The 12,414-nt window shown below is 35.3% G+C and overlaps 1 protein-coding gene across 3 annotated transcripts in view; it reads right to left on the minus strand.

Moving 5' to 3' along the window:
- RBPJ (recombination signal binding protein for immunoglobulin kappa J region) overlaps positions 1-12,414 on the minus strand; it is a 217,236-nt gene that overhangs the window by 31,609 nt on the left and 173,213 nt on the right. For all 3 annotated transcript variants that reach the window (XM_044225838.1, XM_044225836.1, XM_044225837.1), the window contains one exon: positions 11,225-11,263. In XM_044225838.1, coding sequence (XP_044081773.1) covers positions 11,225-11,263 — 39 coding nt within the window. The remainder of the gene's footprint in view (positions 1-11,224; positions 11,264-12,414) is intronic.

Below are 12,414 nucleotides of genomic sequence, written 5' to 3' on the forward strand. Positions count from 1 at the left end.
ATAACATTCTGATTTGTTTAACCAATTAAGTATATCACATGGTTGACATTTAATAAAATTATTAAAAAAAAAACTCTTCCTTGAAACTGCACTTGGGGACACTTGATAGCCTGGAATGCTCAACTGGACTCTTCTCATCTCTCCTCTGGACTGTGGCCAGGAGGTGACCAGACTCATGCCTCCAACCCCCAGGCCCCCACCCCCACTCATGGAGCTGCCCCATTTCTGTCAGATTCCCCAGGTAGTCCATCACATCGTCACAGACACCCCTTTACAAAGCGAGCTCCACAACAGTTACAATTTGCAATGGAGAGTGCTCTACTCAAAGAAGTTTTAGAGCGACTTGTTCACATAAAGTTAAAACCAATTCTTTCACTGCAGGCTATTCAGTCTTAAACAAATCTTCAAGAGAGGGTACCTGTAATACAGTACTGATCCAACTATCAAACCAGACCAAGATCTCTCATTTCTCCCTCAAGTGCCAGTTTTGAAAATGACTATCTAGGGACAGGGCTAACAGTCTGTTCTCATAATACTAAGGAAACATTAAGGATGCTACACCAGGTTTCTGTTATCTATTGGTGACCAAGGCCAAACAACAGTATAGGTCATGTTCATAGGAGAATGCTGGCAAATCTCATTTCATTCCATCCAGTAATAAAAATAAAATGAACAACCCATACCTAATTCTATGAAATTCTAAGAAAGTTGATACAGAGATAAACTGCTTTAAGTTCTGTCTCACAGCTAGGAGACAAATCCTTTCATAAACTCTTGGTTTTTATTCCCCCTCCCATATAGACAAAGCCATTACATTGTAAGGACTGGGTCATCATCACTAATAGAACAATACTTCTGTGTCCTATTATTTTAAAGTGTCTGTTTATTTATTTTGGAAACACTACTTAAGGCTTTTCCCGTGTAGAGAAAAATCAGACTTGAGAATTTTGATAACATGTAACAGTAGGGAGTGCTGAAATTCAAAGGTAGGTCATCATCTTAGTTCTCAGATATCTAGGCCTGGCTGATCTAAACTTGGCTCCTCAAATCCCAAGGACCAGGTGGACACTTCCTATTCCAGCTCATCTTCTTCTTCCCCCAAGATGCCCTACAAACATATGACTGGTCTAAGTAAAGTTGGATACCAGTTGCAACCACTGTTATATGAATTATTTACCACTTATAAACTAATTATCTGACTCAAAACTATATAGCGCAAAGGTCACACATTACTATCAATGTATATTTAACTTTATGGTTTTATTTTACTAAAAACCTGTATCTGTTTCATTTTGACTTAGTTTATATGGTGTTTGCTACTCATGACTGTCTTATGAAAAAGTAAAAGGAAAATCCTTAACTGGATTAAAACATGAATATTGTATTCTGTAATATAAAATGTAAAGTAACCTCTGATTTCTAGAAAAGAACCAAAGCAGACATTATTCTGAGCTAAGTCAATAAAACAGAATGGATGATTCTCTTGTCACAAACTGAAGGGGATGGATCATAGTCATAGCAAATAGCGACTTTAGCTATAAGACAGGGCAGACAAGGAGAATACATCGCTTTAAGAGTTTCTCATTAGGCACTGGTGAACTGCTTCTCAAAACTACATGCTATGCACAAGAAAGAAGAGATTCACAAAGAAGAAAATAGGGGCTCACTCAAAGACAAAAGAATCCCAAAATTAATACACAAATATTTACAAAATATATATAACCTGTGTTGAGGTAAACAACACATATGGAGGTTAAATCTTTACTGTCCTCTTAAGATGTTATGCCTTATTCTGAGACAACCTGAAAATAAGCCAAGGAAGAGCCTGGCAACTATGTTTTTCTATAGTTTGACCAGGAGAGTAATGGAGGTATGTATAGGTACAGTGAGAAGAGAGGTATGGTAGTGAAAGCAAGGAGAATTGGGCTTCAAATAAAAAGAACCTTATGAAGGAAACCCCAATAGTATATGAATTCAAGCAAATGCATGAGTTAGTGGATACCAATCTGCAGTATTGCAGAGGGGAAGAAAGTTAAGAGTACATGCTTTTGAAGGTTGTCTTTAACTTCAGCACATTTAAAATTCCAGCTCTAACCTTGTGATTATTAACAACATGGTAAAGTCTCTTGGTACAATGGCATCTTAAGTTGAATAACATCTATGTTTTCTAAAAGCACATGTTAAAGGGCCACTCCAAGTCACAATGGCAGAATTCAGACACACTCTCACATAAGGTACGGGCATGCTCACTGTAATCTATTCAGCATTCCTGGAGAATGACACCTAGTTGCATTGCAACTAGTATTTTCACTGATGACGCCAGGTTCTAAATGACAAAATGAGAAGCCTCCACTAGAAAAGAACAACTGTTTCTATATATCAATATAAGGTCTGGTTATTCTGTTTTGTGTTTGAATCCACAGTCAGTTATACCCGTGAGCCTCATGAAGGGGATTATTTAAAAGAGAGTAGGATGCCCTTGTAAGTTAGCACTCAATTGCTTCTATGTATGTGTTTCTGAAAGAATGTCATATTCAAAAGAAAAAAAAGTGAACTGATAATAATGCTGAGTAGTACACGGTGTTAATTATCCTTATCAAAAATTTACATTTTATGTAGGTAGAACTATGTTCTAAGCACTACCCAAAACACTGTCCTTTAAATAAAAAGACAGTTTTTAAATACTGCTTAATGTGAAAGATGAGGGTAAGGACAGAATAGGGGAGTTCTAAAGATTTATTTTTTTAAGGGACCCTCTCTGAATTAGTTCCCTACCTACCCACATCACAATTAAAAGAGATTTAAAATTCCTTTAAAAACATTTTTAAACTTTTTTATTTGAGAGAGAGCAGGAGAGAGAAAAAATGAGGCAGGGGAGGGATAGAGGGAGAGGAAGAAGCAGGCTCCCCACTGAGTAGGAAACCTGACTCAGGGCTCCATCCCAGGATCCTGGGATCATGACCTGTGCAGAAGGCAGATACTTAAACCAAGTGAGCTACCCAGGTGCCCCTAAAAACATTTTTAATAGAATAAAGGACACTAAAGTTTTCCTAACAGCGAAAACTCTTTAAAGGAAAAATGGGAAAATATGATTAAAAGGAACTAGAGGAAACCTATATTTGCTACACTATCAAAAGGGAAAACTTCCTGCTTCATTTTTAATTTTGGGCTTAAAATTAAATTTTTATTACAGAATTGGACATTGATTTTACATTCCAATGTTCTGTTTGATACAAAAATGTTTTACTAAATTTGCTTTATATTAGCTTGGATAATAAAGAATAAGGGGGGCCTGGGTGGCTCAGTCAGTTAAATGTCTGACTCTTGATTTCAGCTCAGGTCATGATCTCAGATTGAGCCCTGTGTTGAGCTCTGTGCTGGCCATTCAGCCTGCTTAAGACTCTCCCTCTCCTTGGGGCACCTGGGTGGCTTAGTGGGTTAAAGCCTCTGCCTTCAGTTCAGGTCATGATCCCAGGGTCCTGGGATCGAGCCCCACATCGGGCTCTCTGCTCATCGGGGAGCCTGCTTCCCTCTATCTCTCTGCCTGCCACTCTACCTACTTGTGATCTCTGTCTGTCAAATTAATTAATTAATTAATTAAAAAGAGATTATCCCTCTCCCTGTGACTTCTGCCTCTCTCTCTCTCCCTTTCTAAAAAATAAAGTAATTTTTAAAAAAGATAATAAAGGATTACAATCTGTAAGTTCATTCTCTTTTCTTAAAAAAGACTTAAAAAGAAAAGCTTAACTGAATTCTCTCCCTAAAAGATACACTAATTCCTTTTAAGGTATTTTTAAAGGACAAAGCTAATAAAATCTTTTACAACTTTACTGAAATTTAATTGAAACAATAAAACGTATTCATTTTCAAGTGTATAGTTGGATAAGTTCTGGCATATGGATAAACCATCAACCACAATCCAGATGAAGATAGTCATCATTCCCAAGTTTCTCTTCTGCCTCTTTGTAATCCCTCCTCTTACCCCTCCCTGGCCCCAGGAAACCAGTAGTCTGGCTTTGCCATTATAGATTAGTTTCCATTTCCTAGAATTTTATACCAGTGGAATCATATAGTAAATATACATTTTTTTCTGGCTTCTTTTGAAAACTGACCATAATTAGACTTATCTATGTTGTTGCCTATACCAACAGTTCATTCCTTTTACTGCTGAACAGAAATCCATTGTAGTATATGCCACAATTTGTTGATCCACTCACTGGTGGATGTCTGGATTATGCCTGTTTGGCTATTGTAATCAACAATATCGTAAACATCTGTGTTTAAGTCTTTGTATTCACATTATGTCTTAATTTTTCCTGACTAAATATGTAAAAAAGGAATGGCTGGGCCATTCAGTAGGAATATATTTAACTTTTTGAGAAAGTGTCAGGTTATTTTCCAAAGTTGTACTACTTTACATACCCACCACCAGGGTGAAGAGTGTTAGCTGTTCTAACACATATCTCTTCATGGTCTTTTAAGGTTTTATTTTTTGTTTTTTTCAAGACTTTATTTAGTTATTTATTTGACAGAGAGAGGGAGAAACTACAAGCAGGGGGAGCAGCAAAAAGAGGGAGAGGAAGCAGGCTCCCACTGAGCAGAGAGTTCGATGTGAGGCTCAATCCCAGGACCCTGGATCATGACCTGAGCCAAAGGCAGACACTTAACCCACCAAGCCAGCCAGGTGCCCTGCCCTTTCATTGTGGTCTTACTCTGCACTTCTTCAGCTGTTATTTGCCATATATACACACTGTCTGGAGTATCTGCTCAAATCATCTTCCCATTTTAAAAAGAGGTTATTTCCTTATTATTGACTTTTTGGAGTTCTTTTCATAATCTGGATACGAACGCTTTATTCTTAATTTGGATGAAGTAAAATTTATCCATTTCTTTCTTTCAGAGATAGTGCTTTTGGTGTTATATCTAAGAAATCTTTGTCTAACCCAACATCACAAAGATATTCTCCTATATTTTCTTCTAAAAGCTGTATAATGTGAAGTTTTATATTTAGGTATAATTGTAGCTAATTTTTATATATGGTTCTAGACACAGATCATAGTTAGTTTGTGTTTGTGTGTATGTAAATGATAGGGACATATGGATATCCAATTGTTCCAGAATCCTTTGTTAAAAACCCGTCAACTAAATTGCTTTTGCACCTTGACTGAAGACTAGACATCACAAGAACTGATTCTAGCTACTACCTGTTACAGTGATCTACCTTGGCTATCTTTCTGTCAATACCATCCTTGATTACTGTATATAGCTTTTTACTAAGTTTTGAAAACAAGTAGTCTAAGTTCTTACTACTCTTTTTCAAGGTTGTTTTGGGTAGTCTGGTTGTTTGCATTTACATGTAAATTTTAGAAACAGCTTGTCAACTGCTAAAAAAGTCCACTGGGATTTGGCTGGTATTATGTTGAATCCATAGATGAATTTGGGAAGAAGTGACATCTTAACAATATTGAGTATTCTGTTCCCAGAACATTTATTTAGGACTTCAAGTTTTCGCAACAACATTTTAAGGTTTTAAAATGTATAGTTTTTGTGTGTCTTATGTCAGAACTTCCCATAAAAATTACATATTTTTGATGCTATTAAATATAGCATTTTTATTAAATTCTAATTTTTTATTGTTCATATTAAAAATACAATTCATTTTTATATGTTGATCTACCTTGATAAAACTCACCTATTAGTTTTAGCAGCTTTTTAAAATAGATTCCATAGGATTTTCCATATAGATGATCATGATGTCTGCAAATAAAGCCAGTTTTACTTCTTTCTTTCCAATTTGGATGCCTTTCTTCTCTTTCCTGGACTTACTGTACTAACTAGAACATTATTTACAATGTTAAATGGAAGTGGTAAAAAGAGACAACCTTACATTGTTCCTGATCTTGAGGGAAAACATTCAGTCTTTCACAATTAAGCATCGTGTTAAATTTAGTTTTTTCATAGGTATACATTTTCAGAATGAGGAAATACTTCTATTCCTAATTTGATGAGAATTTTGATCAAGAATGAATGTCAAAAGTTTTTCCAAACGTCCTCAGATGATCATATGATTTTCCTTTTAGTTCCATTAATATACTGAATTACATTGATTTCCATTTCTAAGATAAAACCATATTGTCATTTTCATTGTAAAAATGTAAAACTTTTTGCATCTGTGTTCATAAGGGATATTGGTTTATAGTTTTTTTTTTCTCAAAATGTCTCTGCCATGCTTTTAACAGGACAACTCTGCCTCACAGAATGAACTGGAAAGAATATCCTGCTCTCCAATTTCCTGGAAGAGTATATAAAGAACTGGCATGATTTATTTCTCAAATGTCTGGTAGAATTCAAAAGTAAATTCATCTGAGCCTATAGTTTTCTTTGTGGGAAGGTTTGTAATTACAAATTTGATTTCTTTAGTTAATAGAGCTATTTAGGTTATCTGTTTCTTCTTGAGTAAACTTCAGTAGTTTGCTAGTTTCAAGGAATTTGTGCATTTCTTCAAAAGTTGTTGAATTTATTGGCAGAAACTTATTTATAGTATTTATTATCTCCTTTCTAGTTTTTTAGGTCTAAAAAGGTCTTTATTCTGTCTTGCCTTGGGATAAAATTCTAGGTTGCTGCATTTTTTTCCCCCCGAGTACTTTAAAGCTCTTGCTTCATTGTCTTCTCCCTAGCAAGGGAGAAATTCCTTTATATGTATCTTTTTTCTCTGTTGCTTTTAACATTTCCTTTATCACTAACTTTAAGCGATCTGATTACAATATGTTCCACTGTAGTTTTTTCACTTGGGTTTACTGAATTCTCAGAACTATGGTTTTAACAGTTTTCACCAAATTAAGGAAAATTTCAGCTGTTATTTCTTCATCTCTCCTTTTAGTCATACCTCCCCCTTCGATGACTCCAATTACTTGGATGTTAGCCACTTGAACATAAACCACGGCTCACTTACGATGTTATTTTACTCCCAGACCTTTTCTTTATGTTCACTTTGGCTAGTTTCTATTGGTATGTCTTCAAGTTCATTAGTTTTTCTTTCAGCAACATGTACCTGTAATAATCCCCATCAAGTGTATTTCATCTTAAATATTTTAATTTTCATCTCTAGAAATCTGATTTAGATACCTTTTTAGTCTTCCATATCCTCTATTTAACTTGTTCAATCTTTCCTCTAGCTCAGAGATCACAATACAATTTATAAACCAAATCTGATGCACCCCTCTTGGTAACAGGAAACTGTACTCCAGTGTACACACATATCCATTGGTTTACATGTGGTCTATGGCTGCTTTCTTACAAAAGTTGAGTAGTTACAGCAGAGGCTACATGGATCACAAAAACTAAAATATTTACCATCTTATCATTTAACAAAAAAAACAGGCAAACTCCTGATGCTATTAGCATACTGAACATATAGAAGACAAATATAACTGCTATAATGTCTTTGATTCCCATCATGTATGTCATTCCTGGGTTGGTTTTAATTGAGTTTTTTCCTCATATGGGTATTTTCCTACTTTTTGTATGACTGGTATATTCTGATTAGATGTCAAGACTCAATCTTACTTTTGAGTACTTGATATTTTTCAATTCTTAGAAATATTATTGAGATTTATTCTGGTATACATTCAAGCTACTCAGAAAAAATCTGATCCTTTCAATCTTGTTTTTAAGGTTTCTTAGGTAAAATGCTCTGGTGAGCAGCATTTAATGTTGGCCAAATTTTGCACCACCACTGAAGGGAAACTCTTCTGTGTGGTAGTACTCTAGTAGATGCATCATGAAGTGTAGTATTTTTCCATTTTAGCTGCTGGGAAAAGGCAGTTTGTAGTATGAGCTTCGGGAATTTTTTCCTCTAACTCTTCAACTTGATTTTTTTTTTTTTTAAGATTTTATTTATTTGACAGACAGAAATCACGGGTAGGCAGAGAGGCAGGCAGAGAGAGAGGAAGGGAAGCAGGCTCCCTGCTGAGCAGAGAGCCCGATGCCAGGCTCAATCCCAGAACCCTGGGATCATGACCTGAGCCAAAAGCACAGGCTCTAACCCACTAAGCCACCCAGGTGCCCCTTCAACTTGATTTTTATCTTCCAGCCTTAGGCAGTTTCCCAACACACGTGTGCTGATCAATACTCAGCTGAGGAGGAGAGGGGACCTTCTGCAGATCTCTAAAATCTCTTTCCTCTCCAGCTCTCTGCCCTGGGAACTCTAGCCACATTGAACCCCATGACACCTAGCTCCATCTCTTCACCTCAAGGTGCTTAACCAGGCTCCACTTGGATTCCTACTCTCTATGTAATGTTCTAAAAACTCTCTAGGTACTAGGCTGGAGCAACTGTGGAGCTCACCTCACTGGTTTCCTATCTCTCAAGGATCACTGTCCTTTCTTGCCTGCCATCTATGATTTTGAAAATCGTTGTTTTTTTATTTCGTCCAGGTCTTTAGCAGTTTCAGTTTGGAGAGTAATTCCAGTCCCTGTTGTTCCATCTTAGCCAAAAGTAGATGACTTAAAAGCTTACTAAAATTTTCCAAACAGGGAAAATTACTTAAAAATCATGATAAAGTAGACAGGACCTAATTATATTAATATATATACTTGAAGAAAGGAAAGACCATCTCCTTATGATATTTATTATCATCACTCTGCTATTTTTACAGAGGTGTCCATTAAAAGCAAGTGATTTATTCATCAAAATATATTTTATGGTTAGGAGTCATTCTGGAACCAATCTATTTCTACTAGTAATAAAATAAAAATATCTATTATTAAACTGTAACTATCAAAATATCTACACATGTGAATTAAGTAATTCTGCTTAGAATTTCTTCAAGATATATACAAACATGTATTTAACGTCTCTAGAAATTCTTTAAAATTTAAGTAATTTCAGACTTATAGGAAAAGTGGCAAAAATAGTACAAAGAATTCCTAGTCCCCTTTCCTCCATATTCGCTGAACATCAATATTTTACCATATTTATGGTTTTGTTTTTTTTTTTAAGGTTTTACTTATTTGACAGAGAGAGACACAGTGAGAGAGGGAACATAAGCAGGAGGAGTGAGAGAGGGAGAAGCAGGCTTTCCACTGACCAGGGAGCCTGATGTGGGGCTCGATCCCAGCACTCTGGGATCATGACCTGAGCTGAAGGCAGACACTTAAGGACTGGGCCACCCAGATGCCCCCATATTTATGTTTTTAAGCCATTAAGAACTCATTGTAGACATAAAGCTCTTATACCCAGAATGCTTCAGTGTTAATTTCCCAAAATGAAAGACATACTTTAAATAAGCATAATGCAATTATCACTGATACAAATACTTGTGTACATGGATTTTATTCAAATGTTGCCAACTGTCCCACAAATGTCCTTTACACAGGGAATGGAAGGCAGTGTTGAGAAACTAATGCTCTCAGAACAAATAAGGATAGCCACCGGTTTTTGTAAATTAAGTTGAGCTGGAATACAATCATACCATTCACTTATGTATTGACATCTATGGCTGATTTGGGGATATAAAAACTGAGATGAGAAGTCACAACAGCCTTGGTATGGACTAAAAAGTCTAATAACCTTTATTATCTGGCCCATTACAGAAAATATTTGCTAACTCCAGCTTTAAAAAAAAAAAAAAAGAAAAATACTTCTTCCTGACCCAGAATTTAATTGTCATGTCTTTTTGGCCTTCATTAATCTGCTATTCCTCAATCTTTGTTTTTTATGATCTTGGTAAGTCTGAAGAGTAAATGCTATTTATTTTATGGAATGTCCCTCATTTGTGACTGTCTGTGGCATTTTTCTTATGCTTAGACTGAGCTTATGCATTTCTGGCTGGAACATCACAAAAGTGACACTGTGTCATCCTCCTCAGGATACAAATGATACTTACTTGTCCATTACTAGTGATGTTAATTTAGATCACTTCATTAAGGTAGTGTCTGCTAAGTTTCTTCATGGCTATGTTACTATTGTTCACTTTATAATTAATACATACTTTGTGAGGATATACTTAGAGTATAAGTGAATATTTGTTTCTCACCAGATTTTAGACCAAGAGTTTAAGCATTCACTGACGATTTTTGCCTGAAACAATTATCACTGTAGTGGTTGCCAAAGTATGATCTCCTAGTTCCATCATTCCCTCTACATTTATTTGGTGGAATTCTGCTATAAAAGAAAGAGTTCCTCTCCTCCACTATAGAATCATTTCTTTAACTCAATGTAGACTCTTAAACTGTATTTTATTCTATGGGTTCTTATCTATTACTATCATTATTTATTTTGAAGACTGAAGTAGCCATGTTTGACTAAAGGGAACTTCTTCAAACTGGTTCCCTTTCTGTGTCCTTTTGGCATGTCCCTATCATTCTTTGTGTGCAACAGCTTTTTAATAATAACGATAATGTGGACATAACCTAGTGGTCATCAATGTAAAATATTAAATAAGGAGTAGTGTGAAGGCAATGAAAAACTATCGAAGCATGAAAGATAACAAAGTAGAAGATGTAGAGTAAGTGGAGTTAGAAGGTCCAGAACAATGGTAGAGCATGATGCCAGACTTAAAAAAAAAATAAAGATAAAACAGATAAGCATATGCTTATATTTCGCATGCAGTTTTCTAGAAAGACAGTAAGAATGCAGGATTAACATTAAATCTAGGATGTAACTGTACAACTAGGTGTTCTACTTTTTATTTTACAACTGCTAATTGCTGTAAAATTTAAAAATCATTTCAAGACTAATACTTTATATCTAACACTTGGAATTAACATTTGTATATTATAAAATTAATTTACATTATTAGAACACAATGTAATATTTATAGACTCCTTAAAAGTGAGTAAAATCACGTTTTCTTTAAAATTCTTTTCTAAAGCATTTACGAAATATCTTTCAGGTGCCACCTATAATCAATAAATTGTGACTGGCTAAATGCAGCTAGACTGGCTAGATATAATAAGCTATCTTTATATTGTCATCCTTGTTAACTATCTAATACTCAAGATTAATTCTTGAAAGGTTTCACTTTCCCCTTTGAACTATATCCTATCATCCTCTTTTTAGTGGGGCAAGAGAGGGAGGATATGGGGAAGGATGAGAATAAGCTTATGATCTAGATAGCACTATTTGAATAACTTCTTTTCAAAAGCACCTAATACAGTTTTTAAGATAACAGAACCTGCTATTTTCATGAAAGGTTTGGGTGAAAAACTAATATAATGCTTACCTAGTGAGTCGTTTAGGTGGAGGTCGCTCACCAAATTTTCTGGAAAAAAACAAGAAAAAAATAAATACATAGGCTATATGACGCAGTACACAGTAAGCTTTTTAGGCACCATTTGAAATTCCTTTATGACTTGTATTTCAACTCCACTAAAGAACAGCATAAAGGATAATCCTCTAATAACCATCCATGCCCAGAAAAAAAATAATTCCTTTAAAAATGGTTCCTAAACAAAAATGTACCCCAAATAGGTCTTATACACCCACTCTGAGCATGTAGCATAATGATAAGACAAAGGATAGGTACCTCCTAGAGATACCCTGCAAAAAAACAAACAAAACCCAACAATGGCAACAACTAATCAAAAACCCCCAGTCTCACACAACCTGCAACACTCAGAAAAATTCTCAAACCCCAAGAGGTGGTATAGAACTCAGTTTGTCATTTGCCAGGCACTTTGCTGTACATTCTTTACACCTTACTCTCTTTAATCATTATAGTACAATTTTGTGAAGTACATATGGATTCATTTTAAAAAGACAGAAAGCAACTTGCCCACAAAGTAAACTAAGTGGCAGGCAGAATTGAAATTTAAACCAGATGTTGACATATATTATCGAATTTTGTATGGACCACTGAAGACCCAGAGTAGCCAAGGTCATCTTGAAAAAGAATAAAGCTGGAGGTATCACAATTCCAGATTTCAAGATATAGTACAAAGCTGTAGTAATCAAAACAGTTGGGCACTAACACAAAAACATAATCATAGATCAATGAAACAAACAGAAAACGCAGAAATAAACCCATGCTTACATGGTCAATTAATCTATAACATAGGAAAGCAAGAATATACAATGGAGAAAAGAGTATTTTCAAAAAATAGTGTTGGGAACACTGGACTACTTACATGCAAAAGAATGAAACTGGACTACTTTTTAATACTATAGAAAATACACTCAAAATGGATTAAAGATCTAAATGGGAGACTTGAAACCATAAAAATCCTACACGAGAACATGGGCAGTAACACCTCTGACACTGGCAAAAACAACATCTTTCTAGGTAAGTCCTCCAAGACAATGAAAGCAAAAGCAAAAATAAACTATTGTGACCACATCAAAATAAAATGCTTGTGCACAGCAAAGGAAACCAACAACAAAACAAAAAAGGCAACATAATAAATGGAAAAAATA

Source organism: Neovison vison, chromosome 11, assembly GCF_020171115.1.
Source record: "Neovison vison isolate M4711 chromosome 11, ASM_NN_V1, whole genome shotgun sequence".
Taxonomy (NCBI): domain Eukaryota; kingdom Metazoa; phylum Chordata; class Mammalia; order Carnivora; family Mustelidae; genus Neogale; species Neogale vison.